This window comes from Carlito syrichta, unplaced genomic scaffold, assembly GCF_000164805.1.
Source record: "Carlito syrichta isolate Samal-C Ts95f unplaced genomic scaffold, Tarsius_syrichta-2.0.1 Scaffold312190, whole genome shotgun sequence".
NCBI classification, from domain to species: Eukaryota; Metazoa; Chordata; class Mammalia; order Primates; family Tarsiidae; genus Carlito; species Carlito syrichta.
Window position 1 is genome coordinate 382134 of NW_007256286.1, and position 13699 is coordinate 395832.

The following is a 13699-nucleotide window of genomic DNA, read 5'->3' on the forward strand; positions in this document are numbered from 1 at the left end:
ACGCCCTGCTGATTTTTTGATTTATTGTAGAGATGAGGTCTCACCAAGTTGCCCAGGCGGGTCTCGAACCCGCGGGCTCAGGCAATCCACTCACCTCAGCCTCCCAAAGGCGCAGGATTACAGGCTGAGCCATTGAGCCCAGCTCACTTGTTCTTTTTTGTTCTTTTATTAACATCTTATATGTGTGGTAGACTTGTAACAACTGATGAGCCAGTATTCACATATTGTTAACTAAAGTCCATAGTTTACATTATGGTTCATTCCTTGTGTCGTATATTCTGTGGGTTTTGACACACATATAATGACAAATATGCACGATTACAGCATCATATAGAAAGTTTCCATCTTCCAAAAACTTGTGCTTCGCCTGCTGGCCCCTGTCTCTCTCTGAATCCCTGGCGACCTCTGATCTTTTTACTGTCTTCAAGCCTTTGTCACACAGTGGGAATCATACAGTGTGCCGCCTTTTCAGATTGGTTTCTTTAGTTTAGTAGTATGCATTTAAGCTTTCTTTGTATCTTTTCATGGCTTGATAGTGCATTCCTTCTTTATCACTAAATAATATTCAATGGTATGAGTGTACTTTTTTTTATTATTGCGTTAGAGGAATTCTTGACCCTGGACACTAGTCTATTGTCAGGTAAACATTTTGTAAAGATTTCTCCCATTTTCTGCTTGCCTATCCATTTTCTTTATATATCTTCTGATGGGCAGAAGTTTTTAATTTTGGTGAGGTGATGTGATTCCTTTTTGCTATTGCTTTTTGTGGCCCAAGAGACTGGTGCCTACCTCACGTCATGAAGATACTCTTTTATGTTTTCCACTAAAATTTTTATGGTGTCGCTTTTATATTTAACTAAGATCCATCTCAAATTAATATTTATGTATGGTGTGTGTGGTATTTATGTATTATGTATGGTAGTGGTCAACTTTCTAATTCTTCCTCTCTCTTCTTTTTGTATATGGATAGTCCAGTGCCATTTGTTAAAAGACTTTCCTTTCTCCAATGTGTTGCTTTGGGGCTTTTGAAAATGTAATCAGCTGGGCTCAGCCTGTAATCCCGCGCCTTTGGGAGGCTGAGGTGAGTGGATTGCCTGAGCCCGCGGATTCGAGACCCGCCTGGGCAACTTGGTGAGACCTCATCTCTACAATAAATGAAAAAAAATCAACCGGGCGTGGTAGCGCATGCCTGTAATTCCAGATACTCGGAAGGCTGAGGCGGAAGGATCACCGGAGCCCAGCAGGTCGAGGCTGCGGTGGCTGGGAGCACCCACTGCACGCCAGTCTAGGTGACAGAGTGAGACTCCAACTCAAAAAAGGAAAACAAAATTTTTTTAACCATTTAAAAAGTGTACTTCAGTGCTCTTAAGTATATTCACAATGTATTTTAGAACTGTTTTGACATTCCGGACCGAAATTCTATACCCATTTAGCAATAACTCACCAACACTTGTGGCCTCCGACAGCTGCTGTTCTGTCTCTGTAGATCCGTCTGTTCTTTTTTTTCTTTTTTTTTGAGTTGGAGTCTCACTCTGTCGCCCAGACTGGAGTGCAGTGGCCGCTCCCGGCCACCGCAGCCTTGACCTGCCGGGCTCCGGCGATCCTTCCGCCTCAGCCTTCCCGAGTAGCTGGAATTACAAGTGCGCGCTACCACGCCCGGCTGATTTTTTGATTTATTGTAGAGATGAGGTCCCGCCAAGTTGCCCAGGTGGGTCTCGAACCCGCGGGCTCAGGCAGTCCACTCACCTCAGCTTCCCAAAGCGTGGGATGACAGGCCGAGCCACTGAGTCTGGCTTGATCTATCTGTTCTGCACACTTCAACATGAAGAAGAGAAAAATCACGTACTGTGTGGTCTTTTGGGACTGGCTTACTTCACTTAGCATGTTTTCAAGGCTCATCCACGTTGCAACCTGTGTCAGAACTTCGTCCCCTTTCATGGATAGTGGACACTATGTTACTTTTGGTATATAGCACGTTTTGTTATTCATTCATCAGTTGATGTGTACTTGGGTTGCTTCTGCCTTTCGGTCACTGTGAATAATGCTGCTATGCACGGAGGTGTCCAGATATCTGTTTGAGCCCCTGCTTTCGATCCATCTGGGTATCTACCGAGGAGTAAATTGCTGGATGGTATGGTAATTCCATACCTAACTTTTTGAGGAAATACCAAACCATTTTTTTCCCCACAGCAGTTATACCATTTTATATTCCACCAGCCGTGTATGAGGGATATAATTTCTTCACATCCTTGAAAACACTTACTTTGATGTTGAAAAAGTTTACAAAAAATTTTAGTCTAGTCATCCTAGTAGGTGTACAGTGGTAACTCATTGTGGGTTTTTCAATTTACCTAATGACTAATGCAATTGAGTATCTCTTCATGTGCTTATTGGCCATTTGTATATCAACTTTTCTAGTTCATTAACATGGTCTAGCTCTTCATTTATTCAGATCCTCTTTAATTTCTATCACCTATGTTTGGAGACTTTTAGTATAGAGATCTTCGGCTTCAGTCTCGCGGGCTCAGGTGATCCACCCAGCCCATGCAGCGGGGACAACAGGCGTGTGCTACCATGCCTGGCTGATTTTTAAAAGCGTTTTGTCGAGATGAGGTCTTGCTACATTGGCCAGGCTGATCTCCAGCTCCTAGGCTCAAGCAAGCCTTCTGCCTTGGCTTCCCGAAGAGCTGGGATTACGAGTGTGAGCTGCCACACCTGCCTTATACAACTTTTCAAAAGTTTATTCCTATGTTTTTTCACACTATTATGAATGAAATGGCTGTTTAGAAAATTATTTTTCATTTTGTTAGCATATAAGATAAATATATTTTTGCATATTAACCTTGTGTTCTGTGATCTTGAGAACCTTGCTTACTAATCCTAGTAGTTTCATAGAATTCTTAGGATTTTCTTTCCTTTTTTTTTGAGGCAGGGTCTCACTCTGTCATCCAGGCTGGAGTGCAGTGGCATGATCGCAGCTCAATGCAACTTCAAACTCCTGTGCTCAAGTGATTCTCCCACCTCAGCCTCCCGAGTAGCAAGGACTACAGATGCTACCATTGGTCGCTAATGTTTTGATTTTTTTGTAGAGATGAGGTCTCATTATGTTGCCCAGGATGGTCTTGAACTCCTGGGCTCAAGCAGTTCTTCCACCTCGGCCTCCCAAAGTGCTGGAATTATACGCATGAGCCACAGCACCCAGACGATTTCTTAGGATTTTATACGTAAAAAAGTCTTGTTGGCTGGGTGTGGTGGCTCATGCCTATAATCCCAGCACTTTGGGAAGCCGATGTGAGGATTGCCTGAGCCCATGGGTTCGAGACCAGCCTGGGCAACTTGGTGAGACCTCATCTCTACAATAAATCAAAAACTTAGCCAGGCGTGCGCCTGTAGTTCCAGCTACTTGGAAGGCTGAGGCAGAAGGATCACCTGAGCCCAGCAGGTCGAGGCTGCGGTGGCCGTGAACGTGCCACTGCACTCCAGCCTAGGAGACAGAGTGAGACTCTGACTCAAAAAAAAACAAAAACAGTCTTGTAATCAGAAAACAAGTTTTACTTCTTTCCTGTCTTGATGCTTTGTCTGTCTTTTTTCTCTTCCGTCATTATTTTTATCCTTGCTTTGTTCTCAATCTTTGGGGAAAAGCTTTAACATTTTTACCAAGTTTGAAGTTTTTCATGCATGACCTTTATCATGACCTTTACCTTCATCAGAAAGTTCCCTTCTATTCCTAGTCTGCTGAGTGCCTTTAGGTTTTTTCCTGCATCTATTGAAATGGTCATATACATTATCTCTTTCATTCTGTGATTACAGTAAGTTGCACTGGTTGATTTAAAAATATCGAATTTCCCCTGCATTTCAGGGAGAAACTTTACTTGGTCATGACCTATCCTTTTCATGTATTGCTGGATTTAGGTTGCCGATATTTCAAGTATTTTGCATCTATGTTCATAAGGAATATTTACCTCTAATTTTATTTTATAATGGCTTTACAAGGTTTTGGTATTAGATTTATACTTATCCTTTAAAAACGATTGGAAGTATTCCCTCTTCTGTGTATATGTATATGTGTGTTTTATAGTAGTTGTATAAGATTGGTGTCATTTCTTCCTTAAATGTTTGGTAGAATTTCCCAGGGAAACCATCTGGGCCCAGAGTTTTCCTTGCGAGGTGATAATAAATATAATTTCTTAGTGAATATCAAGTTATCTTTCTTATTGAATGAATTTTGTTCATTTGTGTATTCAAAAGGAAATTGTTTTGTTTGTGGTGATAAATCTGTTGGCATAAAGTTGTTTGTAATATTCTTTTTGGCCCTTTATACCTGAAGGCCTTCAGTAATAATCCCCCTTTCATTTCTGATTTATCGTCTTCTTAATGTCCGTGGGCACTGTGGTGATGACTTCTTTCACTCCTTGTATAGGTACTCTCTGTCCCCTTTTTTCCTTGATCTGACTAGTGAAGTGTGTATCAATTACGTTGCTTTTTTTTTGAGTCAGAGTCCCTGTCACCTAGGCTGGAGTGCAGTGGCATGCTCACAGCCACTGCAGCCTTGACCTGCTGGGCTCTGGTGATCCTTCCGCCTCAGCCTTCCCAGTAGCTGGAACTACAGGCGTGTACTACAATGTCCAGCTTATATTTTGATTTATTGTAAAGATGAGATCTTACCAAGTTGCCCAAGCTGGTTTCAAACCCCCCGAGCTCAGGCAGTCCTCTTGCCTCAACCTCCCAAAGTGCTGGGATTATAGGCTGAAGTCACCATGCCCGGCCTTATGTTGAACAAGATTTTGGCTTTGTTAGTTTTCTCTTTTGCTTTGTTTTGTTGATTGATTTATTTTTATGATTTCTTCCATCTACTTTCTTTGTGTTTATTTGGTGAAAGGTGAAAATTTAGGTCAATTTTAGGCCTCCTTTTTTTCTTTTAAAGATGTGGGGTAGGCCAGGCTCGGTGGCTCAGCCTATAATCTCGCGCCTTTGGGAGGCTGAGGTGAGCGGATTGCCTGAGCCCACGGGTTCGAGACCTGCCTGGGCGGCGAGACCTCATCTCTACAATAAAATGAAAAAATCAGCCGGGCGTGGTAGCGCGCGCCTGTAGTTCTGGCTACTCGGAAGGCTGAGGCGGAAGGATCGCCGGAGCCTAGCAGGTCGAGGCTGCGGTGGCCGGGGGCGGCCACTGCACTCCAGTCTGGGCAACGGAGTGAGACTCCAACTCAAAAAAATAAATAAATAAATAAAAGATGTGGGGTACAATTCAGGATTAGGTATACAGGTGGTCATTGTACAGCTAAAGTTTGGGCCTCCCTTTGGTCCCCACTTTGCCTGGCTTGAGAGCAGGTCCCCTTATTGATGTTGTGTCCCCCACCCCCGGCAGTGTCCCGCTATTGCTGATCCCTTTCTTATAGTATTATGGTAATGTTCAGGGTCCACTTATGGGTGAGAACATGTGGTACTCTGTTCTTTGTTTCTGTGATCGATCACAGAGTATGATAGCCTCTGAGTCCATCCAAGTTGCTGCAAAGTCCATATGCTTGTCCTTTACAGGCCTTTCTTCTTTCTAAAGCATTTGAAGCCATGAATTTACTTTAAGTACTACTTTAGCAGTATCCTACAGTATCCTTTAGCTGTAGCCGACAGCGAGATTAGACCTCTTTGGTTGAGTTCTACACGCCCATTCTCCAGGACTTACCTGTGACTTCCTCCAGAATTGTGTTGGTTATTCCTACCCTTTTTTAGGTTCAAAGAAGTGCTATATGATTTATGTGTACTCCCACTGCAGTGCCTGTAAAGGTAGATGCTGGCTGCTTTCTTATAGGTGGCATGACACAAACAAAACTGTGTTCGATTCTCATGGTAGCAGGGGTAAAAACCAGGTTCAGGGCCACAGGAAAGGTGTCCTCCATTCCTTCCCACCAGATTGTGTGGCTCATATTAACAGAGCATCCTAAGTTTTGGTGGTTTCCTCACTGTTTCTGTTGCTACATCACGATAGTCTGGAAAAGCCAACTTCTGCCTGTACAGGACAACTATGAAGGGCAAAAGCTCCGAAGCATTCCAGGGATCAAGAGAGAAGGGGCAGGTGTCACCTCTCCTTGAAAAGCCATGGACTAAGAGGGAGGGATCCTCTTCCCGGTCAGCCGCTGACCCCTGATACACATGTTGTTGTGTTAAGGCAGAAGCCATTTACTAGCTGCATGTTTTGGGGAAAGTTACTTAACCCCCCTACCTCAGTTTCCTTACCCCACACCGTGACTGCAGCCATGTGGAATGATGACCTGGGCCAGGAGCATCCAGCTAAGCCACACCAGATTCCTGACCCACCGACGTGGTGAGCTGAGACACGCTTGTTGTTTGAAGCCACTGTGTTTTGGGGAACTTTGGTGTGCAACGATAGATGCCTCATACATCACTTTGCAGAAAGACGTAAAGAAATAACAAAATCAGGCCACTGCACGCTTTTAAAGTCTTTTTCCAACTGCTGTTTAATTATGAGAATTCCATCGGGTTTGAGTAGACACCAGCTTCTTCCCCAGGTCGGTACTGATGTCAGGGGCTGCGTTTCTGACGGACCCACCCATAAGGGGGATAATTGTAGCACTCAGGCTGCTTCTGCCATTTCTTCCCTTTCTTTTGGGCCTCCTGACCTGCCTGGCTTGGCACCCAACTCTTTGAGCTTTGGTAGAGTTATTCATAAGTCCTGTCTCCTAATACCTGGAAAGGCCAGCTCTAGATTTCCTCTCTGCTCTCAAGAGTGAGTCGTTGCTTCTTGCCTCTGACTTCTGCCACTAAGTGGGTGGTGATGACTTGATTAAAACCTCCTAATTTCTAAATTACTCCCTGCTCATCAGGCGTTGGCTGACTCACTGGTACTTACAAACTGCTTGTGGCTTTAGTAACTTCCCTCAAGGGAGCAGCGCCCGGGGCTCTAAGCAAGCCCTTTAATAGAAGCCAGACTTTGACAAGTCCTGTCACTCCTGGATGTGGCGTGGCTAGGACGCTGACATACATGACCATTCTGGTTTCTTCTGGGCTCTATCCCATACTTCTTTTGCATTTTGTAAGATGTTTTAAAATGTAACTTCTTTCAGAGGTTTTGTCAGGAAGTATGCCTACATGTGATGGATATTTCTAAATCCCTGCCTAAAAAAAATTAAATGTCCAGTCTAACACAGCCTTTTTGTCATGTCAGTCCTGTCTGTGGTTGGAAGCCTCTAGTTTATTCTGCGACACATCCTAGGACCCTGGATTGGAATAACCCATACCTTGGAAAATAGAAACCTGCTTGAGCATTCCTGTGCCTGAATCTGAAAAGTTGGAGATGGAAAAACTGAAGCTGCCTGTTTCCTCCTCTAACAAAGCACTCATTCCCACGGATATGCTCATTCCAAGAGAACTGAGGCATCAATCAGTTCTACAGTGCATGTTAGCTATTCCTCGGGTTACTGAGTCTCTGCGATGTTTCACCGTTAGCCGAGTTGGAGGACTGACTTCTGCCTGAGTTCCCACCGGTCTCAAAAGACTGTAAGAACAATGGGCTGCCCATAAGGGGACTTGTCGCCCCCTCCACATTTTCTATGTGCAGCGTTGGCATGAGTGTCACAACTCATTCTGTCAGCTTAAGCCAGAAGCAGTGTTATTTCAAATGCAGTCACCTTTTGTGGGAAGTGCCTTTACTCTAAATCCTTCTGACTACTAGTGGGTCTGTGGGTATCTTGAGTGTGACACTTTGTGGCCTTGAGCCTCTGAGGTTCTGTGAGGGGGTGGTGGCAGCTGTGATCAACTAGGACAGCCTGAGCCACTGGCTCCGGCCCTCTCAAAGGCTAAGACTGGCGTTAGGGATCTTTGTCATTATTTTTTGTGCAGGCAGAGCTTAAAGCTAAGCACCTTTTCATGCAATTTAAGAATAAATATACCTGTGGCTTCTGTAAACTGTGCTGGGTTATATATTTAATGCACACATCAAACTAAAATTTGCTGTTGTGTTTCCAAGTTCATGCTGCTCTGTATATTTTCCAATTTCTCAGCCACTGTCATAGTACAGATTGCAGGTTCAACAGAGCATGAAGACTTCTATAAAAAATAAGCTTTTATTAACAATATGAGCTCACAGTATAAAAGACAGATGGGCTCGTTTTACTAATTTTTGGGGACCGTCTTTCTTATCAGGTGCAGCACTGTAGGCAAGTAAATAAAATCAAAGCCATGTTCCCCTGCCTGAGGCTGTGAACCACGAAAACAAGCAGACCACAGAGGCCAGGCAGCCAGACGTGGTCTTACCTCTCCACCCCCATCAGCCTCTTGGAAAGCTGCTTCTGTCATACCTCCGCTACTCTCAGCTCCCCAGGACCCAGGAGAGCCGGAGACAAGAAGAAAGGTGCCTCGAGCTTAAAGGGAAGCGCTTGCTTGCACACGTGCCAGGAATCCCAATGGGGATCCTGGCTGTAACTCCAGATTCCTCCCCTCCCAGTGCCACCCTGCCACTCCTTGAGCCGGAGGGCACCACACAGACGTGGCCAGCGGCCCCTCAGGCCTTTCCTCAGGTGGCCTGTGCCGGCAGCCTCGGCAAGGGACTGCAGGGTTTCAGGGAAGTGGAAGTGGCCTAGATGTCCCAGTCAGAACTTCTGTAAGAATTTGAGGACAAGGTCCCGCAGCCGTACCCTGAGCATCTCATCATTGTCACAGATGATATGGGTTGAATCCTCTTCAATCTGGATGAGCGTCTCGGCTTCCTGGAGCAGGACGATGTGGCCCTTGGCTGTGTCTTCCACCTTAATGTCACTGAAGCCATGCTGCCCCAAAAGAAAAGAGAGAGGAGGACGACAGTGGGTGATGTGAAAGCGAGGGCTGCCTGGAAAGGCAGGATGCGAGACCTGACGAGAACACTCCCAACACATGACCGAACGTTCCAGAAACGGGCGGTTCTGGCCCTCCTCAACACATCTCTTCACACTAGCAGGAGCGCCTACTACCGCGATAGGATTCAGCCAGGTTCATATACTTTAAAAGAGGCAGACACGGAAAATCTTAGGCAAAACACAATAGAATTTCCACAACCTGCTGAAGCTCTTGTGTTATTTGAAAAGCGCATCCAAGCATCTGTGCTCAGGTGTCTGGAGCAATAGGCTGTTCTCCGCCTCAGCACCACGCCCATGCTCCTTGGTGGCAAACCCTCCTAAGTCTCAGCCATCTGAGCTCCCAGGACAATGCCACTGACCTCGGGATTTGGCAGATCCCTCACAGGAGGAAGGAGATAAGGCAGCAGAGCAAATATTTCTCTAGCTATCTCTAATGCTCATTCTAGTATTTTCTTACAAATCAAAGCTGGGTACAGTGACTCATGCCTGTAATCTCCGCACTTTGGAAGGCTGAGAGTGGGGAGGATTATTTGGAGCCAGGAGTTCCAGACCAGTCTGGGCAACATAGCAAGACCTCGTCTCTACAAAACAACAACAACAACAACAAAAAAGCCAGGCATGGTGGTACTTGCTTGTAGTTCTAGCTACTCAGGAGGCTGAGGCAGAATGATGGTCTGAGCCCAGGAGGTTGAGGCTGCAGTGAGCCATGACTGTGCCACTGCACTCCAGCTTGGGTGACAGAGTGAGACCATGACTCAAAAAACTTTTTTTCCCTGTAAGTCAGACATAAAGTTGAAAAAGAAGTGGAAAGAAGGGATTTGCCAGAAAGGGATATTACAATAGGTAAAGGGAATTGGTGTAGGGAGACTGTCTACACTTTGTGACAGAAAGCCACCCTGGGGATTTGGACAGGCACTTGCTACTTCTGCTGAGGTGTTCGTGACTGAGCGGAACAGTCAGGAGTCAGGACCTAGGATGAGCTATGCAGAAGTCCTCCTGGGAAAGCAAGTCATTTCAAGTTTTAAAAAGATAACTCAAAACGTGAGGGCCACTGATAGGGACCAGCAGCCCTGCAAGGTCACGGGGCCGATGAGATCCTCACAGTGTATGTGGGGAAGTCAAGGAGCTGCCCAACTTGGTCGAGGTTTTTCCTCCGGGAAACACAAAAGACAAATGGAGAAAGCCAGTCCTCATCAAGAGAAAACTTCTCTTTTATTTGAAAGAAGCCAGCAGCTGCAATATTTAGTTTGCACAAAAGGTAGTTATTAATAGTTTAGCAGAAGAAAATCTTTCTCTAGTTACTTATCAGAGTTAGACGCAACTTTTCTTGCAAGAAGCATGACTAGTATTATCTTTAGCCAATTTCTTCTCCTTCCTAACAAGCATTCTATAATCCTAACAATAAAACAGTGATCACTGAAGTCCTTGGGACTGAAACCAGAATTACAACCACCTTTAACTAAGGGTAGATTGTTTTTTAATAAAAAATTATTTTTATTTATTCATATTTGAGTTGGGGTCTCACTCTGTCACCCAGGCATGATCACAGTTCACTGCAGCCTCAACCTCCTGGGTTCAGGCGATCCTTCCCCCTCAGTCTCCCAAGTAGCTGGGACTACAGGCAGATGCTACCATGCCTGGCTAAAAAAATTTTTTTTGTTGTGATGAGGTCTTACCATGTTACCCAGGCTGGTCTCGAACTCTTAAGGCCCAAGTGATCTTCCCACCCTGGCCTCCCAAACTGCTGGTATCACAGGCATGAGTCACCATGCCCACCAATTTTTAAAAAAAATTATAGTCAAGAAACCTCTTCTTTGGGAGAAGCAGCCATCAGGGCCTCAGAGACGGAAGAGCCAGTGTCCCCTCAGGTGACTGCCCCTTCTTATCTCCCCTTGACTCCCTCTGCAAATTGCTGGGCCCATTTCCTCAACTCGTCCTGACCACCTCTTAAAATCCTGACACTCAACCAGAGACTCAGACCTCCTCTGACAGCAAGAGGTCTTCTTGTCGAAAAGTGAGGCTCCAGCAGGAGTAGACCCATCTTTGTCCTGGCCTTTCCTCCCTGCCCTGCCTGTGCCATCTGCTTGAAGAAAGTCATCTTCAGTTTGGTTCCTGCAGAGGTGGGGTTTGGGGAAGCATTCTGAGGACCCCTAGATCATCGGGCTGGGAAGGACACGGCTGGGGGGAGAAGCTGCTGGGCCCGGGAGCGGGGGCAAGCAGGATGTGCCTCGCCCAGCTGTCTGGGCCCCTCTCTTGGGTATGGCCCCTCGCGTGACTCTGGACCAGGCAGAGGCCACAGCACAGCAGCCTGGGCAGTGGGGCTGAAGTGGCCAGCGGCAGCAGCCACTTGCAACAGCCAGGGGGCACAGCGAGCGGCAGGAAGGACGCCTCGCATTCAGTGTGGACGGACGGACGCCCACTCTACTCACCTTCTCCAGGGTCTGCACGAACTGCTCCACGGGGATGGAGCCGCTCAGCAGAGGCTTCAGCACTTTGCAGTCCGGAACGTCATCACTCACCCGCTTTCTCTTCTTCCCGCTCGTGGGCTGCGTGGGCCTGGGAGGGGGCTAAGTCAGAATGGAAGGAGGGCACTCACAGGGCTGCCTCGGAGCGTGGCATCAGGGAGGCCACACCGAGGACTCGAGCCCAGCCATCCTGTCCTGGGGGACCTTCTCACTGCGGGGCCCAGCCTGGCCTGGAGCCACAAATCAGCTGGCACCCGAGCTCGGTTCACGGAAGGGAGGGAGACGCCGCTCTGAGCCACCCACCTGGACCCACGTCTTGTTTGGCCAAGCCCTTGGCCTTCTGTCAAGATCTACTTTGAAACTCTCCAAAATAAACGGTTGCGCTGCAGACACAGTAAGGCCACGCTGGCCGCGGGGTCTGACTCGCGTGGGGAGAATCCCAGCGGGGATGCCTTCTGGCCACAGAATGTTTGTCAAGAAACCGAAGGTCAGAGAAGTTGCCTATGAAGTGGTGTCAGCATGTGAATTCTGCGAGGATTCAGCAAGACACTGCGTGTCACGGACGCAGCCAGGTCTAGTGTGGGTTAAATGGCAGCCAGTGGAACATCACGCAGGGCACAGAGTCACTGTCCAGACCGGACGGGAATTCTCGTCACCAGACTGTGCCTGCCCTGGGTGCAAGTGAGGTGCAACGTGCCCCGGAGGTGAAGGGTCGCCTGCCTGCCTGCCTGTCTGCCTGCCATGCGGTCACCCGGCTAGGACCTCTGGCCTCACTCAGGCATGCTTCCCGTTGCCTCCCAGGGCAGGGCACACCTGCTCTGTCTCACAGGAAAGTGCCCGCGGAAGCTCTGGGCATGGCAGGCACGCTTAGAGCCGTAGGGTGAGGCGTGACCTCGTCTCTGGGAACAGCAGTCTCTCTTCCCTTTTCCTTCTCTGAGGCACGTGGCCAGAGTGTTAAGCAGTCCAGAACTTATGGGAAGTTCCCTCCCCCGCCCCCCCCCCACATAACCCACTGGGCGGCCTGGTCTCTAACCCCCAGCATCCAGGGAGCCGGCTGGGGTCAGGGGCTCTAATCACTGCAGGCCCCAGGCTCCACCTGCATCAGGTGCAGCCCAGCCCCTCCCAGGATACCTGAAGAATGTGCTTGTTGTCTTTGGTGTGCAGCACAGCCGAGACAGTTGCCAAGGAGATGCCAGGCTTGATCTCCATGGGCACCAGTGAATCTGCAAGCTGAAAGCAAGGACGAAGTTCAGGCATGTTTCCGTGGGAGGGAAGAGGGGCTGTACCCATCCTTCCTGGTCGAGCCGATGGGTGGATGGTGACCCAGAGGCTTGGGGACCCGTCCACCAGGGTCACAGCAGCCCACACCCGCCTGCCTGGTGGCAAAGGCACTGATTATCAGGGAAAGAGTAATGCTGAGCCTCTGATGATGACCATGGCGAAGTTTTTTTTCATTTGTGTGACTTGGAGTCTCACTCCTTCACCCAGGCTGGAGTGCACGGGCATGCACGCTCACAGCCACCCCAGCCTTGACCTCCTGGGCTCCGGCGATCCTTCCGCCTCAGCCTTCCAAGTAGCCGGAACCACAGACGTGCGCTACCACGCCTGGCTATATTTTATTTTATTGTAGAGATGAGGTCTCGCCAAGTTCCCCAGGCTGGTTTGAGCCCGCGAGCTCAGGCAATCCACTCGCCTCGGCCTCCCAAGGTGCTGGGATTACAGGCCCAGCACCGAGCCCGGCCTGTTGTGGACTCTCTTAACCTTCGAGTTTGTGTTTTCATCATTGTGGGCTAAAATTGGAAATTTTAAGGTTAAAAATACACCGCGCACACACACACACCTCCGTCCGTCGCAGTGAAGACGAGGGATGGGAAGACAGGAAGGGTGGGTGTGCGGGCGGCAGGCGGGGAGGAGGGAGGGGCGACGGCCCAGTCGCCGGGGCTCCTCGGGCAGGCTCCTGAGCTCCGCAGCAGAGGCCGCCCGCGGGACCCCAGGGTGCGGACGCCCGTTCCTTGTGTCGGCCACCCCTCCAGTAGTGGAAGGCCACCCCCCCCAAGGCACGCGACGCCTGAGCCGCCACAGCCTCGCCCTCCCTGGCGGCTTCCGGACTCCGAAGGGTTTTGCCGGGTCTCAGAAACCTCCCGGGCCCCGGCAGGCACACGCCAAGCGCAGGCTTTCCATGCTTTCCGGCCCCGGCTCAGCCTCGTGCCGCCCGCAGGCGACTGGTGTCCAGAGCAGGACGGCGCAGCAGCATCTGGGTTGAATTCTCTCGTTCCCGGGAAGCCCCCCGGCCTGCGGCGCGACCTGCCCAGGAGCGAGCGCCCCCTCGCCCGCGGAGCCTTCCACTCAAACGCCAAAGCAACAGGCGCGATGCCGCTACGGCAG

At 48.8% G+C, this 13699-nt stretch overlaps 1 protein-coding gene across 1 annotated transcript in view; it reads right to left on the minus strand.

The window, feature by feature from the left end:
- Positions 1–6450: 6450 nt before the first annotated feature.
- The window catches only part of INTS9 (integrator complex subunit 9), a 120724-nt gene continuing 113475 nt past the window's right edge, over positions 6451–13699 (minus strand). Inside the window, exons 15-17 of the mRNA XM_008069688.1 lie at positions 12446–12544; positions 11279–11416; positions 6451–8783 (exon numbers count right to left, since the gene is read on the minus strand). Of these exons, the coding sequence (XP_008067879.1) occupies positions 8607–8783; positions 11279–11416; positions 12446–12544 (414 nt within the window). The 3' untranslated portion in view covers positions 6451–8606. The remainder of the gene's footprint in view (positions 8784–11278; positions 11417–12445; positions 12545–13699) is intronic.